Source organism: Cuculus canorus, chromosome 16 (genome assembly GCF_017976375.1).
Source record: "Cuculus canorus isolate bCucCan1 chromosome 16, bCucCan1.pri, whole genome shotgun sequence".
Lineage (NCBI taxonomy): Eukaryota > Metazoa > Chordata > Aves > Cuculiformes > Cuculidae > Cuculus > Cuculus canorus.
Window position 1 is genome coordinate 12,955,282 of NC_071416.1, and position 16,951 is coordinate 12,972,232.

At 37.3% G+C, this 16,951-nt stretch overlaps 1 protein-coding gene across 6 annotated transcripts in view; it reads left to right on the plus strand.

Annotated features, from left to right (window-relative positions):
- Positions 1-16,951, plus strand: part of LOC104067462 (serine/threonine-protein phosphatase 4 regulatory subunit 1) — a 40,890-nt gene that overhangs the window by 2,054 nt on the left and 21,885 nt on the right. For 5 of the 6 annotated variants that reach the window (XR_008452556.1, XR_008452557.1, XM_009570212.2 and 2 more), the window contains 16 exons: positions 2,801-2,933; positions 3,293-3,399; positions 3,998-4,140; positions 4,669-4,815; positions 6,688-6,795; positions 7,946-8,011; positions 8,473-8,631; positions 9,088-9,281; positions 9,646-10,079; positions 11,673-11,905; positions 12,932-13,024; positions 13,536-13,721; positions 13,966-14,127; positions 14,693-14,793; positions 15,905-16,025; positions 16,437-16,571. Coding sequence is in view for 4 of the 6 variants with exons in the window: in XM_009570212.2 (XP_009568507.2) it covers positions 2,801-2,933; positions 3,293-3,399; positions 3,998-4,140; positions 4,669-4,815; positions 6,688-6,795; positions 7,946-8,011; positions 8,473-8,631; positions 9,088-9,281; positions 9,646-10,079; positions 11,673-11,905; positions 12,932-13,024; positions 13,536-13,721; positions 13,966-14,127; positions 14,693-14,793; positions 15,905-16,025; positions 16,437-16,571 (2,522 nt within the window). In the remaining 2 variants the exon portion in view is untranslated. Of the gene's footprint in view, positions 1-2,800; positions 2,934-3,292; positions 3,408-3,997; positions 4,141-4,668; positions 4,816-6,687; positions 6,796-7,945; positions 8,012-8,472; positions 8,632-9,087; positions 9,282-9,645; positions 10,080-11,672; positions 11,906-12,931; positions 13,025-13,535; positions 13,722-13,965; positions 14,128-14,692; positions 14,794-15,904; positions 16,026-16,436; positions 16,572-16,951 lie in introns of those variants that run through there. The other variant, XM_054081230.1, reaches the window with a different exon arrangement.

Consider the following 16,951-nt stretch of genomic DNA (forward strand, 5'->3'; position numbering starts at 1 on the left):
GTGTTTGTATTTCTATGTTCTTGAAAATATTTTTAACCCTTCTCATAGAGATAAATTGTAACTCAGTCTTAATGAATTTCAAACTGTAGTTAAAAAGCATCCCTCTTCAGTACAGTTATCTATTTGAAAACCTAGAAATATTAAAAAAAGTCATGTTTGGAATATATTACTTGAAATGCATGTTTTTAATAAGGAGGGATTTAAAACTTTGACACTGTAAGAAGTTGCTTAAAAAGAGGTACTAAAGGTGATTGCTTGCTGTAGTAAGTAAAGGTAAGAAGCCATCACCTTAAATGGCAAAAAGCTTGCACGTATTGAACAGCATTCCAGTGAGAAGGACACTTGCTGATGCCTTTAATGTGCTTATGCCGATTTAAAGACCATTTTACAGTTAGTCTTCCTGGAGAAGAAAAGCTTTAATAGTTGTTATTTTAGTACCTTATTTAAGAGTTGAAAATATCTTTTTCTCTCTGCCCTATTTAAGAAGAAAACAAAGGAAAGCCTTGATAGTGCTAATGAATGCTTAGCTGTTTGAATTGATTGGGTCTCTTTTAATTGCTCCCAGTTCCCTTTCCAATTTTTTTCTCTCTGTAGTAAGAAAAAAACCCCAAACAAAACTGGGTGTCATTTGAGTTCTGTTTGCTGAGTGTGTAAAGTGCAAGCAGTGGAAATAACTGAACTTCCTGTACTGTTCTGTTCTGGGTCTTGGTCTTGAACCAGGGATAACTGTCAAAGGGCTGTGCATTTTGGTGCATTATAGAAATCTTACTTTATGATATAAAAATACTTTGATTAAGTTCATTAATTTGGCAGTGCAGTTAGAATTACGGCATTGAAGGCTGTCCTCTGTTACAGCAGAGTTCAGATGTCCCATCTAGACTAAGCTACTGTTGTGCTAATCCAGTCTAGGAGTTCAGGAGGTTTTTCAGGAAAATCTCGCTGAAATAAATCACTGGCACTGAAGTCCTATTTTCTTGGCTAAATCCATAAAATAGTGCTATGTACATGGAAGACCAATTCCATTGAAACAAATGGAGAGACTGTGAATTTTGGGAAAAGCTATGGTAAACTTGAATTTGAGTACAATTTAAAACTTGAGTTTTGTAGGGTGAGATATTGGATCATCTGGAAAAATAATTAGCTTAGTTATGTCCTCTGTACAGTAAAGAAAACGTGTTTTAAGAGTGGCTTTTCTTTTTTAAAAACAGCAGGAGAGAATGACTTTCAGCTCATGTAATCATTGCACTCTGCACTAGTATTTCCTGGTTTGTATTGGCAATAGTCGGTAGTGATACTAGCTAATGATGTTGAATTCCATAATTAAATCCTGTGACCCTGTAGGTGTTCCTTGTAGGCTCTAAGCAGCTTTGGAGTCTGGGTCAAACTAAAGCATGGTGAACTCCAGCTCAGCTGTGTATACTGTAACATTTATTCAGGTTTGTAGGTGGACGGATCTCAAGCTTGCTTGTTCAACATCCTTAGATGGAATACCACTGAATGTTTGATTCATCCAGGAAAGAGCCTTAGATAAGTTAAGAAATAATAGTTCATTATTTTTATGTAATTTACTTTCTAGTACTCCGCTGTTTTCTGAAATTTGTAAGTACTTATGGCTTCTTATTTTATGGAAAAAGAAAACTAAAATTCCTGAGAGAGGAGGAAATTATTTGCCATGACTATTCCTTATGAGTATGTGGAAAAAATCTCAGGTATTTAGCTCTCTTGATCCTGAGCATAAGTAGTTTGCTCTGTTTTGCCTCTGGTCCTAGAAGCACTGCTCTGTGCTTAGCTAATTGAAATGAATAACAGAACTTTTTTTAGCCCTAATAAACCTTTGTTTGTGTGGCTTGCCTCGAAACTTAGCCAATGAAAGTGTGTCTGATCTGTGTGGATTTTAATAGTTATATTTATAATAATTGCATAGGTAGAGGGATGGTCAGAGGTGGGTTTGAATATGGAGTTTGTTGCAACCTCAGAAATTCAACCTGCAATCCCACATATGCTGTATAACTTCCTGTGAGCTTTCAGTGATACTGTGGTTTTTTTTAATTTTGAGCTGCAAATACTGGGTGCTGCATCTTCATGTACTGTGCTTGGTGAGAAAGCCAGCTTTAAAGCATGTGGGCAGATCAATCCCAGACAGATTTGTGCAATGTATATCATGTGTGCTTGTGTACATAGATGTTTTGAACCTGACAGGACTTAAAAATATTTAAAGAGCAGGTATATCAGCTACTCTAGTGCAGCTCTTTCTTTGGATTTGGTTGCTGTATGTGTTCCTATATCTGTTGCTGAAATGAGAGAATTTATCTTGCAGGCAGGTTATTTCACTGCTTTTATTTTTAAGGATGAAGGACTAAAAAGAATTTGGCAGCGAGTTTGCTGTTTCAAAGCAATACAGGTTTCTGTCATTGTTAAATTCAGTTTTTAATGGGACTGATTTTCGTTTTGAATTTGTCAGTTTGTGACGTAACTTTGTCAGCTGAGCCCTCTTAACTCATAGAGCATGGGATTTGTCTACTCGTATTGTGAAGGAGGCCAAGGGTTTTATAGCAGTTGAAATAATTAAATTTCAAAACTTGGCTTTACAGATCTCTATGCAAGTGCTGCTCTTCACTTCATTAGGGGCAACTTAAGATGTTTTTGTAAGCCATGTCCAATGATGTACAGATAGTTTTCCTATGAAGAACAACTGTAAAAATAATTGAGAGTTATTGGTACAGAGTATTTTATAGTGTAATATATCTTGTTGACCCTTGGATTATTATTTTTTTTTTGGCTACTCTTCTTGTCTTTCAAGTTGGGTTTGAAGATTACGGACCAGACTGTGATAGCATGAGGATAACGGCATTCTTGGATATTCCTGGACAGGATAATTTAGCTCCACTAGCTCGTCTAGAAAAATATGCCTTCAGTGATAACATATTTAACAGGTAAGGGTACAACAGCTACACTCGATGCTATCACTCACTTTATCATTGTAGATGTTAAAGTGTTATAACTTCTTTTGTCATTCTCCTAAGTGCATGCCTAATGTTATTTCTATTTGAGTAACTTATATATAACATTTCCATAAAAAGAGGTTTTCATTCTTGGTCATCTGAATAAGATTTCTGAGCTCCATCTTTGTTGCGTTGGGATGTGGAGAAGCTGAGTAATATTTGGATCTAAATGTTCAGAGAAGAGCTTGATATGTTTTAAGGCGCCTGTTTATGCAAGATGAGTTCCTCTTGCATTCCATCTGCATATCCTTGGCAGGCTGGTAAGGCAGTTAATGTTTTTCACTCCACAGGCAAATTATTGCCAGAGGTCTTCTGGATGTATTTCGAGATTTCAGTAATAATGAAGAAGACTTCCTGACAGTGATGGAAATGGTGGTCAGGCTCTCTGAAGATGCAGGTTTGAAGGTTTTTGGGGGTTTTGTGTTGTTGGGGTTTGTTTTTTTATAAAAATGTTTGTAGCTTATTTTACATAAGCCTCAATGTAGAAGGCAATAAATTTTGATTTTGAGAAGGTAATGAGTGAGCTAAAGAAACAAAATTGCTGAAAAGCAATATCTGTCAGTGATCTGTGAGCAATATCTGTCAACTTTTCTCCATTTCTGGACTATTGTGTGTGGTAGGTGTTTGAATGAAACACGTTCCTTAGCATGAGGCCCGAAGTAATTCTTTCAAGAAGTTAATTACATATGAATGTCTGGCGTATGTGGCACGGAACAGTTGCACACTTTATTTCATGTGCATGTATTGATGGTGGTTGGATTTTCTAGCTAGCGCTCTCATTTTATCTGATTTATTTGGGAACTGACTCCAGGTCTCTGGACTGTTCTATTTTATTCAGCGTTGCTTTAAGAACAGGCAATCTCAGTGAAAATATTTCTTATGTTTTGAGTCCTTTCATTTTCTTCTGTTGTCAAACATTAAATGAAAAAGCTACTTTTTTAAGGTACTTGAGCTTAATTTCATATTTACTGATGTAGTTTTGACTTTATTACTAGAGCCAACTGTACGTACAGAGCTGATGGAACAAATACCTCCCATTGCCATTTTTCTGCAAGAAAGTCGACCAAAATTCCCAACAGCATTTGTTGAATACCTTATGCCCATAGTAGTGAGATACCTCACAGATGTTAACAATCAGGTAGGAAAAACAGACCACGTTAATTGAATCATTGGGAAATTCTGCGTGGCTCAGTAAATTTAAGGCATGAAGAACACATAATAGGAAGCTCCATATTGATTGTTACCTGGCTTTTATGTAGTGCTTTGTGTTTATTGGTTTCAACACACTTTTCTAGGGAGGTCTGAAAATATATATATGTGTGTTTAAATACTCTCCTTAGCAGGTAATGAGAAACTTGCAGGATTTGCCTAGCAGTATATTGGCAGGGTCTTACTACAGGAGACATGAATTAACAAGTCCTGTCTTCTGCTTCATCTTTTGGCTTCTTATCATAATTTGATGAAAAGGCATCTAATGATTACATTAAACTTAAGTGTTTGTTATTAATTTTTTATGTTGTTACACTGAGAGATTTTTCCTGTTTTGTGAGTTTTGTTTTTTTTTTCAACTGGTACCTGGGTATTCATTGAAAATAATGCTTTTGGGGTTCTTGTATCAGTAAATTTTGGTTTTAGTGATGTACCTTTTGTTTGTTCATATTAATAGGTTAGAAAGGCAGGTCAAGAAGCACTGCTTATACTGCTGGAACAAGATCTTGTTACTCAGAGTGACATTGAGAATAAGGTGTGTCCAATTCTGTTGGACCTCTCTGCTCCTGACAGTGATGATGAGTACAAGGTGGAAGCTGTCAATGTAAGTGAATTTGGAATAAATCTTATCTTTTTTTCATTTTCAGTTGATTTTGTTCTTTATCATTTAGCAGTGCTACTCTAAAGCTCTTGTAAAATATAACAACTTTGGGTGAGATTTTCGTGAGCATAAACCTCAGAAAATAAAATTTATACTTGCGTTCTCAGTGTCCCGAGAGCTTTATGTTAATCACTGAACTTAAACTTTTTATACCATTACTATTTCAGTTTGTTTTGTTCCTTCTCTGTTTGCGAGTCTCTCTGTTGTGGATCAAGAAACCACTGTTTTGAAGTAGTTGAAGTTAAGCTCTTAATTGTAATTAAGATGAGATCCAGGAAGAGTGCTGACATAAAAATTAGCAATCAAACCTTTTGTGTTTATTCATTAACTTATTAGATTATTTTTTCAGTTTAACACAACAGATCTTTAATTTTTATTCTGAATTTTTTAAAGATGGGGTTAAAGAGACCGTTTTTGTACTTTGGGATGCTAAATGTTTGTCAAAATGGTAGCCAAATAACTTCAAAATGCAGCTAGTTCTTGGCAATCTTGTTTGAATTCTTGTTAAGATTATGTTCCTCAACAGCTTCTTTTAATTTGCTCTACCAAGTTTTTACAGTAATGCTGTGAAACTATGAAGGATGACCTGATCTTAATTCTTAAGCATCTTGGGGAAAAAAACATTCCCTGTTCGCTTTCAAGAAATTAGTTGACTCCACAGAAAAGCACTGGTGTGTGATTACATGATGCTTGAGCTCCAAAATAGTTTTACCAGCTAGATTTTCATCTTCCTTATTTGGGAGTTAGGTGTTGCTTAAGCAGTTTTCCAAGGTGACATCTGAGCATCAGATGCCTTTAGGAGTTCAAAAATTTGTAGGAAAGTCTTGGAATGGTGTCTTCCTTAGTTCTTACTTAGTATTCTGTTGCAAAGGCAAACATTTCTAGGAATGAAGCTAGTTTTTGCGGAGGTAGAAAGCTTCAATAATTTTGGAAACACAAAAATAGAAATAGCAGTACTGTTAATCTGACAATGCTTAGACAAGTGTTCAAATCCTGCTGCTGTGGGCCAAACAGCTGTATAGAAAGGTGCATGGGAACCCCTTCCTTTTTCCTGATGCGAATATAAGAATTATGGCAAGTCATCCCGGAAAGCGGGACCTGGAAGGAACTGCCCAACTCAAAGCACCTGATTTTCACAATAGAGATATGGTTTGTAGTGGTAGTTGAAATCCGCAGTTCCTCAGAAAGGTAAATGAGTATGTTAGTAACTTCTTTATACTCAGTGCGAACTTCTGACATTTGGACAACGATAGCTGTGAAGTGCACATTAGCTCCCATAAATAGCTGGCTTGTCTTACTCCCTCTTCTCTCCTGTCATTTGGCAAACATTTTATCATTTTGTCTGAGCCTATAGAGAGCTGGGGCTGTGCTTATTTTGAAATATTTGAGCAGTCCTGTTAAAGCCCAGGGGGTGTGTTTGCATGCTTAAGCCCGAGATATTTCTAACGGGCTTAGAGATTGTGATGTTGCGTGCTGGGTACTGCAGTGAAACTTTTTTTTTCTCTGTACAAAGTATGAGTGTAGGCCTAATTGTAAAACCTTGATAATGTTTTTATTGAAGTCTATTTAATTGAATAAAAAAGGTAATGAATTATGTGCAGAAATATTAACGTTCAGGCACAGTGGTGTAGAATGATTTTTAAATAAAAACTATACTTGTGCTTCATGTGAAACAAGTGTTTGTAAATAGGAATAATATGTAGCAGTTAAATCTATTTGGTATTTGCTCTTGGAGTAATTTGTAGGAGTATTTGGTTGTGCTTAAGAGCTTTATAATTTCCTTTTTCTTACACATATTCTCTTCTTGAGTTTTAGATAATCTGTAAAATGGCCTCTATGTTGAGCAGAACAACAGTTGAGCACATGCTGCTTCCTCGTTTCTGTGAGCTGTGCAGTGATGGGAAGTTGTTTCAAGTCCGAAAGGTTGGTGTGTTTTCAAATCTAAACCACTTAAAAATGAATTTCTATGTTGCTGTTCATATGTCTTCCTGAATAATTTGTCATAGCTTTGACTGATGGACTTTGAAAGACTCAGTAAGCACAGTATTGATTTACTGACATTGTTATAATTTCTGTAGTTCAGTAAAAAAATGGGTAACAGTGGTAAATAGCTTTGTAGCAATTAAACTTGATCTTGTGCACTTAGTAGTTTTGCACAACAGGTATTTTTTGAGCCACTGTGCTTGGTTATAGGATGCAAACAATTTACCTGATCTCCACCATCTTATTTCAAAATGAGAAATTCAAAAGATATTTGAGACATCCTTCCTTTTAGAAAAGTAAATTTAAAAATATGGTATTCTTTAAAGGAGAAATCCCCAAAATGTAAGGTTTGTTTTAATTCAGAGTCAAGTACAAAAGTAAGGTTGAGCATAAGAAGCCTCAAAATATTTGAGTAGACTTAAGGGTGATGCAGAGCTTCAGCTTGGTCCTTCATATGTAAGGTGCACTCGTTGGAATTTGAGTTGCATTATTGCCTTCTACTTAAGCATATAGAATGAATAAATTAATAAATTGTATGTTAATACAATTCTGTCTTCATTGATTTCAGCTTTTTTCAACTTCTTTTTCCAATGTGAGGGAGTGTCTCTTTTACTTTAATGTACTGTAAATGGCATTAACCCGAGACCCTGATTAAACTTAGCTTCAGCAAAGTCCTTAAGCCAGTCTCAGCCATAGCAAAGATAGTTCTGTCAGGACAGCTAAATCCTGACCCTCAGGATCATGTTTTGGTCTACTTCAGTTTTGACAGCTGCTGTTCAAAGTAGGTTAAACTTTCAAGTAGGCTTATTGTCCCTTTTAGTGATTAATGAAGTAGATGATGCTCCTCATGTAGAAACCCGTATTATTTAAGCTATTGATTACAAAGGCATGTGGCTTATGGAGGCCTGCTCTGATGACTCCCTTTTAGGGATGGGTTAATATTACAGGATGCAGTTACATGGCTGAAACTTGAATAGTCAAATGTGCAGTTGTTATGTGGGATAAATAATGCATAGTGAAGCTGCTAATAAAACTAAAGCACTTGAAAGAGCCAGAATTCTGTTTTTCTTGACTTTTTTTTATTTCTTAGATTTGTGCAGCTAATTTTGGTGACATTTGTAATGCAGTTGGGCAAGAAGCCACAGAAAGACTGCTGGTATGTAAAAAGCAAAATCAGTTTACAAGACCTGTATTTCTCATTTCAGAAGGTTTAATAATGAGTACTTTTTTATTTTCTCTGTAAATTAATCACTTGTAAAAATGTAGTTGACAGCATATATATAAAAATATATACACATGTTTTAGGATTACTGGCTTCTTTTCCTTGAACTCGATGATCAGTCAAATTACAATTTCAGGAAAAATAGGCCATTAAAAATTCTTCCTATTCTTTCCTAATGCATATAGTTATACATAAAATTCTAGTGAAGTCAATGGGAGACAGTTTTTCCAGTTTCTTAACTAATACATGTTTTTATGACCTGTCCCTGTTCCACTATTCTTCTCTTACTTTATTCTCTTGAGTTATTATTGTCTCCAGTTTCCAAACAAATACCTCGATAATGAGTTGCTGCAGTCTTTTGGTCTCTGAGTCTTGGTTTTGCTTATTTTTGGCAGATTCCCAAGTTCTTTGAACTCTGTTCTGATAGTGTTTGGGGAATGAGAAAAGCTTGTGCTGAATGCTTTATGGCAGTGTCTTACACCACGTCTCCAGAAGTTCGCAGAAGCAAACTCTCCCCGCTGTTTATCAGTCTTATTAGTGACACTTGCAGATGGGTAAGTAACTCAGTAATTAATGCATAGTCACAGTTCTCTAGACTGAATTTGCTGAGATTAGTCTACTCTACTAAAAGTTAATCTTCTCTGATAAGGTAGTATCTTATTTTTCCTTTTTTTACTACTTAAAATTTCTGTCGACAGTTTTAACTGTAAACGCTCTTCTGAGAATAGGTTGCTTGTGTTGAGAGTGTTCCTTGAAGTAGACAGTGACATCCTTCAGATGTTTAACTCCTAAAAATATTCCATATTGTGATTGCAGACACGTTTACTAACCTAAAATCCTTTGCTTAGGTGTCACTTACTTGGTAATTGATAATTGGTTATATTTGGTATTAAATGAAGATGTTGCAGCAAGAATCAGTTGGTTCTTAGTAAAAAATGGAACCAAATTGTTATTATTCAGCATTAACTCTGTGGAAGTTGCATGAATACTGTCTTCACATACTATCACAGGTTCGCCAGGCTGCTTTTCAGTCTCTTGGCCCGTTTATTTCTACCTTTGCAAACCCTTCAAGCGCTGGTCTCTACATTCGAGAAGATGGGACACTGAGCATCCGACCATTAACACAAGATGTGAATTCCAACCCCTGTCAGCCAAGCAACAATGTAACTTTAATGTCCTCCAATATAAATACTATATCATACAGGTAAGAATATGGGAACGATGTGGGGCAGTTGAAGGGGGAGGAAAGAAGTTGAATCTTCCTACTTGCTCTTCAGGGCTAAATATGTCAACTTGGAGTATAGTTCCAGAAAAGGTCTGAAGAGTGAGGTCATTTGTGTCTATTTGAGTGTAGCCATGTTGTTGAAAAAATCATTTTGATGGCTTCACAGGAGAGTAAAAGCAAAACTGGTGAAGTAAAGCATAGTGGTAACAAATTCTGTCTTTCTGCAGTGAAAATAAACTTTTGGAGTTGATATCACCTTTTATGAAGTATTTCACTGAAAACTCTGAAGTACTCTGTAAAAATGTTTTTATTTGGATAACTCTGTGTGTGTATCTGTTACCAGTTCAGAACAGCCAATGGAAATCAAACTGGAATCGTCAATTGAAGAGACTTCAGCTGAAGTCAATAGAAAGCTCTCTGTTGAGAACCTAAGCAAAGATGCACGACAAGAAAGTTTAGGTTGTTGCACCAGCCCTGAAGATGATATGTCTCGATTACCTCAGGGTGACAGAATTGCTGCTGGTGTCGCAGAAGTCACGAAGGACCGTGGTTTTCCTGGAATGAACTCAAGACTACAGTCTGAAGATGTATTTAATACTTTTCTATACTGGCGCCCTCCTCTGCCTGATATAAGTCAGGAGCTGGAGTTGCTTCAGTTCAAGACTGAAAAGCACAAAGACAGCTGCTCTGTGCCATGTAATAACTGTGTTGCTAGTAGTGAAATAAAAAAGGTTCTAGAAAGCTTACAGGAGCACATGGATGATCCAGATGTTCAAGGTGAGACTCTTAGGAGTAATGTCATGTTTTCTCTGAGCAGATTTTCTCCTAGCCTTTACAAACTCATTGACTGCGTTTAATTGGCTTAGTTATTCATAAGGTAGTGAGACTTCCTTGAGCAGTGAATTGTAGAAGGCTACACGACAGCCTTTTTCACAAGACATTAGTTATTTCTAGAACAGGTGGGGAAGTGTTCCTAGCTCATATTTGCTGGAGAAATGAATTTGATCTAACTACAAGAGAGAGAAGGACTTGTTTGAATTTGTTAGAACTGTCTTAAATACTGTAACGAAGCACTGTGGTTCTAGGGACGGAGCTCTCTTTTATAAGCTGAATTCATCTAATATTTGGTTGAGTGAGAATGGCCCTAGTTTGAAGTCTTCTTTCCTTAGCCTCCATGTACCATCCGATTGATGAACTACTGAAGTGAGGATAGCCTGATAGTGAGATGAACATTTCCCCTGGGCCAAATCCCTCATGACAAGCCTGTCATCCGTAGTCAATTCAGTTTGTTGTTGCACTAAGACTCTTGAGAACTCTAGAGCTTTTATCTGTCTGTTTGTTTATCCCTTCTGTGCATGCCAAGTCATATCTGCAGGAGCTGCAGTATTATGTGGATTCCTTGCTGTAGTAATAGCGAGTAGGAAGCCAGCTGGCAGTGTGGCATGGTAAGGTGGCTTCCCATGGCCATTTGGAAAGGTACCAGGAAAATAAAAAAAAATTTACATGTGCCAGGCAAAGGATCAGAAAGAAAGGGAAAGATTTAAAAGAAGAAGAGGTTGAAAAGATAAAAATTTAAGCAGTAAAGGAAAAGTGGAAATGGAACAAATGAAGGGAAAAGCGTGAATGGTTTTCAGAAAGAAAAGGCAGAGTCCAGTCGAAAAGAGAAAGAAGTTATATAGGACTACAACAGATGGAGAGGCATTAGCTTAACAGCTGTACAGTGTGAAATGAATGGTGTATAGAGACATGGGAGAAGACAAGGAAGACTACTTCCATACTCCCCACCTTTTTTATTATTACTTTAGCTGGCACAGAATAAGGATAACATATCTGCGTAACACAGATAACATTTCAGTTGTCCCCCTTATTTTCAAAGTATTTTAGTGTTCTTCGCCTCTCAAATTTGCTTTTCTGTTTGTTTTCTATCCACTTCTGCAAAATGGCTCAGAGGTGGTTGGGCTGATTCCATCCTCTGAATAAAGTTGTTCTCAGAAACGTTTTAAATGCACCCAGGTGCCTTTTCCAAGCAGTTAAATCAATTAAAGAATATAACAACAAGATTTGTATTGATAAGTATGAGAGTATGAAGAACGGGATGTGAGCCAGTGTGCTGGGCATTATTAAAAACACCTTTCAGTAGTAGAAACTGGTGTAAGGCTTCTGCTGGAAGTGTTAATGCGTCCAAATCATTGCTCTTGATTAGTGATGGTTTTGTTGAAGAGTAATGGGCTTTTGTTTTTGAAGAGTAGATGTTTTGCTAATATAGCATTTCTGTGTGCAAGACTGGGCATCTTTTTTTCAGGTTAAGTACAAGTTTAATGCTACTAAGTGTAGAAGGGAGACTAAATAGTTGTCTTTTACTTTATACAGCTCAGGTCCAAGTGTTGTCTGCGGCTCTTAGAGCTGCTCAGTTTGATTCTGTGGGTGACTGTGAGACCAAAAAAATGGAAGAAGGCAGGAGCAAACTTAAGAGCAAAACTATTTCCGATGAAACAACTGTTTCGTGTGCTACCTGTAGTCAGATGGAGGAAGACGCTCTTTTATCCCCTGCCTGCCAGGATAACATCAATGACCAGTCCACCACCAGTGAACTGAAAAGCACGGTAGGTATGCGTGATGTTCCATGCCTGAAATGAAATCTTACCAGCTGAAGTACTTTGTGTGTTCTTGCAGTCCTTGGTATAATTGACCCACTTCTGATCTAAAGCCTATGAACATTACTACACTGTAACTATTGTACGCTACATATTTTAATTAAACAAGAAAAAGAGAAGCTGCTGAGGGCTATTATTTTTGTTTGTACACAAATTAGCTAAGAGTTAAAGTTTTGCAGTAATATTGTAGGGTTATTTTCTGATGAAATGTACCAATTACGGTTTCACCTCTTCCTGTAATGAATCTAAAATTAGTCTTTTATCTCTAGACAGGAGGCTGAATCTGATGGTGACACATACACAGTTCCTCATTACTATTTCTTGATTATAATGTACAAATAGGAGTAAAAAGAATTGTTTGCACAGTAGTTAATGGTGCTGGTACTAACTGTGAAATCTAAAGTAAAACTCTTCTCTATCAACGAAAGTTGGACATAAAAGCTGTATGAAGAAAAATGGAAAATACTATGTGAGCTTTTGAACTTTCTATGGTCTCTTAAACCTTTCTATTCTTCTTATTGTTTGTGAATTGGTGTATGCTTCATAACGTGGTAGGCTTGGGAGCTTCAAGCAATCTGTTCTAAAATAAGGAAAGCTTTTATCATGGTATTGACTGACTTGGAGCAACTGCTAAGCTGTCTTGTTTAATATAATTTTAATTCATGCCAAGAATAAAAACTTAAGACTATAGCAAGAAGTAACCTCCTGGAATCTGAATGCTGCGTTTATTGCGCTAAATTAGATTGCCTTTTTTAGTAGTAAACCTAACTATCATTCCCTTTGCTGCTTCAGTTTTAATAGTATTTGCCTTAGTGTATAACTCTGCCTTTTTGTACTTGCATAAACACACTGAATAAGGCTTTGTCTGTGTAAGGCTATTGTGTATCTGAAATGTGTTCTGGAGTGTGATGCTTTGAAATACCTCAAACAGCAGCAAGTCTAATTCACTTCACTATCTAGTACATCCTTTTGCAGGCCTCAGAGGAACAACACAGAGAAACGAGTGTATTCTTAAAGAAAGAGCAAGAAAATAATCCACCGTTTGAAGATGACAAATCAAAATTACAGGTGATTTAAAATAGCGTCCAACTGCTGTAGCGGAGTACTGGATACAGTTCATCTTATCTTTAGCACAATGACAGCTTCTGCAATTGGTCAGTTGCAGAATGTGAAGAAATGCTCTGGGCATTTGAGGAAAACCCTATCTTAAATTGGAGAGCTAGAAAGTTCTGTTGCCTTTTTGGCACCTTAGAGGTGATCTGTACAACCAAGGTAGACACTGACTAGAGAGTTTTGTCACTGGATATACTGTTTGTCTTAAGCAAAGAATAACTTCTTGATTTGGCTTTTGTTGATAAAGTGTTAAATACTATTCATTGCTGACTGCTCTGTCCTACTGAAAGGACAAATAACTGTAGGGGTTGTTTACACTTTAAAGCTGTCCCACAAAAGGGGCATCGTGCCACTGTTCGTGTTTTGCTGCCAGCTGTTTGGTAGCCAGAGAATACTGTAGCACAGCAAATATGTTTTCTTTCTGATACTAAAGTGTGTGTGGCTGATGTACTGTCTGTCTCTGTAGGATATTATACCGCAGCCTTTGTTAGACCAGTACTTGTCAATGACTGACCCAGCACGAGCCCAGACTGTTGATACAGAAATAGCCAAACACTGTGCCTATAGTCTTCCTGGGGTGGCCTTAACGCTAGGCAGGCAGAACTGGCACTGCCTGAAAGATACGTATGAGACGCTGGCCTCAGATGTACAGGTAAGGGAAAAAAAATGTTTTTTTTAATAATGAATCAGAATTTTGAATAGTTCTTTTGTAAACACATGCACTAAATTACAAAAGTCAGGATTTAAATCATCAGACTTCATAAATATAATTGAGATTTTCTGTTGTGTAATGAGCCCTGTTTCTATTGCTCTTGGTCCTCACACAGGTGTAGTTCAAAAGCTTCTCTGTTTCAGTTATGATGCCTAACTTGGATCATTTCTTAAACTGTTTGCAGTGGAAGGTACGTCGGACGCTGGCTTTCTCCATACACGAACTAGCGGTTATTCTGGGGGATCAGCTAACAGCTGCTGATCTGGTGCCAATTTTCAATGGATTCTTGAAAGATCTAGATGAAGTGCGTATTGGTGTCCTTAAACATCTGTATGACTTCCTGAAGGTAGGAAAGTGTAATTTAATTTCTCAAGATAAGGGTTTTTTTAACTCCATTATAGTAAGAGCTTTTTAGGGAAGTGCAGGTATCAAGATCTAATGACACGTTGAGTTTTGTCTGTTACTGCCATCTCGTATGTCTGTTGCTCCTTTTGTAAGGTCCCTTGCCTCTGCCTGATTTCCCAACAAAGTACTAAAACGGATACCCTTTGTAAATGTGGTTGTAAATGCTCCTAGCTGTTGTAAAAGAGTTAGTATTTTGTGCAGTCTAGTTAGGAAGTTTGACCATTAGCAATTTGTGTGTGGGGCTGGGAGAGAAAGAACAGATCCTGGTGGGCTGCTGTGTGATGAACACATATCTTCAGGTTTGGGTTGCTTGGTCTTATGCCCAGAGATGTCATTTTTGTGTGTCTAGGCACTCAGCTGACTGTGTACAATACTTAGTGAGCATCTGGTGAATAATCCCTTGCTTTTGAGCTGGAAAACCCGCACAGACGAGAATAGAGTAATACAGCAGAGAACTGCGAGTGCTGAATTTTATCAGCTTTGTACTGGTAATGTTTTTCCTTTAGTTACTTCATGCAGACAAAAGGCGGGAGTATCTTTACCAACTTCAAGAATTTGTGGTGACTGATAACAGCAGGAACTGGAGGTTTCGTTACGAGCTGGCAGAGTATGTAATTTTTGTTAACTTCTGATCTTAATCTACATTAACTTGGAAATAGATAATTACTTTCAGAAGTTAGCACACCCTAACTGGGAACTAAAAGATTCTTTATTAAGGAACTGAACTTAATAGCCATTGGCTGTTGAGGTTTCTTAGGAGGTTTGGGGTGGGGTTTTTGGCAAGTTCTGTACTTAAATGACTGATTAGACCAAAACCTGGTTTGCTTGCAGTTCATGCAATCTGACAGTCTGATAGATATTGCTTAGAGATGTTTCAGATTTTATTCACTTCCAGGCTGCCTTGTAAAAATTGGTGAAATGGATGTGCCCAGTCATTTTTCTAATGAGTTAAAAAATAAAAACAGTTCTTAAATTAGTTTTTTCGTTTGGTATTTCCTTATGACTGGGCGTGTAATGGAGATAGAAAAAGAATTGTGGGATGTTATTCAACAAGTCTTGTTGATATTTGAAGCATGCAAAGAATGTTTGCAGGCAGAGTTAACAGCAACTAAGATTTGACCTTCATGTTTATCTCATCACATTGTTTGGGCTATTGAGGGTTTACTCTCTCGTTGTAGTTTGCCACAAGCTGGATCTCTCTCTAGCACAGGCTATGCAGGAGCTCCCTGACACCTAGTGGAGAGCTGTCGTGTTAGTGGTTGGCTTGTGTTTGGCAGCCGGTCACACATAGGCAGTGGTGTGGCTGGAAGGAGTTTGGTGCAGTTCTGAGATACCAACTATTTTCTGCAGTGTAGATTTCTACACTGAAGTAAATCTTTCTTTTTTACTTTGCAAAAATGTACAGGATATTAGTCTGAAATTGCAAAGAAACTTCTCTATGTATTACTTCTGTTTGTAGCTTTTGTTATTGTTTAGGGTAATTTTGGTTCATTAGTAAATCTAGTTTGGATAAAAGTTCCTTTTGGACTCCTTGATGGATTGTTATGTACCTCTCTAAAATGCATGCATCTTTAGAGAAGAACAAACTGTTCTGGTTTTTTGTAATAACCTTGTGTATTTGAGGCTGCAAATGATCCTTCCCTCTATTTGACAGATGGTATAATTGGAGCATGTTAGTGCTGCACTTTCTAGAATTAATCTCTTTCTTTGTGTTTCAGGCAGTTGATCCTGATACTGGAACTCTACAACCCCAATGATGTCTATGACTACTTAAGACATATTGCACTGACTCTCTGCTCCGATAAAGTTTCAGAAGTTCGGTGGATCTCCTTCAAACTGGTAGGGATTTAGTTCGCTTCCTGGTAGGAAAGGAGGAAAAAAAAGCCTAGGGAAGGATACCTGAAATTACCGTGCGTTCTGTCAGACAAGTAGAGTACATACAGATGTGTTTTGATAAATATAGGAGAAAAAAAATGTAATGAACTTTATAAAATATTTTGAGTTGTCAGACTTGCACAGATATTAGAATCTTCCTCTGTTGGTTCTATGTGAATAAGTGTGTTTTCAACTGGATGAAAACCAGGATACAGAAGACTTGGGAGACCTTCCTCCAGTTCTGGGAGAGGAAAAAAAAGTTACTCTGTAGGGTTCAAATGGAATGATGTTCTTGACCGTCTAAGGGCTGGAAGTGAAGTCTTATCTCTTCTCTTTTCTCTTCTGTTTCCCCTTCCCTCTTCCTTTGCTTTACAGGTTGTAGCAATACTACAGAAGTTCTATGCGAACAATGCAAGTACGCTGGGATTAAATTTCATTAATGAACTCATAGTGCGATTTCGTCACTGCTCCAAATGGGTTGGAAGACAAGCTTTTGCCTTCATTTGTCAGGTTGGAATGTGTTCTCTCTATGTTTCTGTGTACATTTAATTTGGAGCCAGCTTGATGCTTCTCAGCAGTGTGGACAAAAGTGAAATTTGGACTCCAGAATTTTTGTGTCATTCTTTGAGTTCCGTGATTCTGTGAGTTGACAAAAGACGGTGGCTGAGTTGGTCTGATTTCAGTAGCAGCATGTGGCTATCCAGTCTTGAAGCTGTGGTCCTTGTTTTGTTCTGTGGCTCCCGCTGCAGTAGGTGATACTTCTGCTTCCCAGTATCCCCGTAGAAGTCAGATGCCACTATCTATTTCCATCTTTATTTCCATTTACCTACCCCCTCCAAAGCAAAAATGCTTGCCTCACTGGTGATGAGGAACAAGGGTTAAATGTTTAG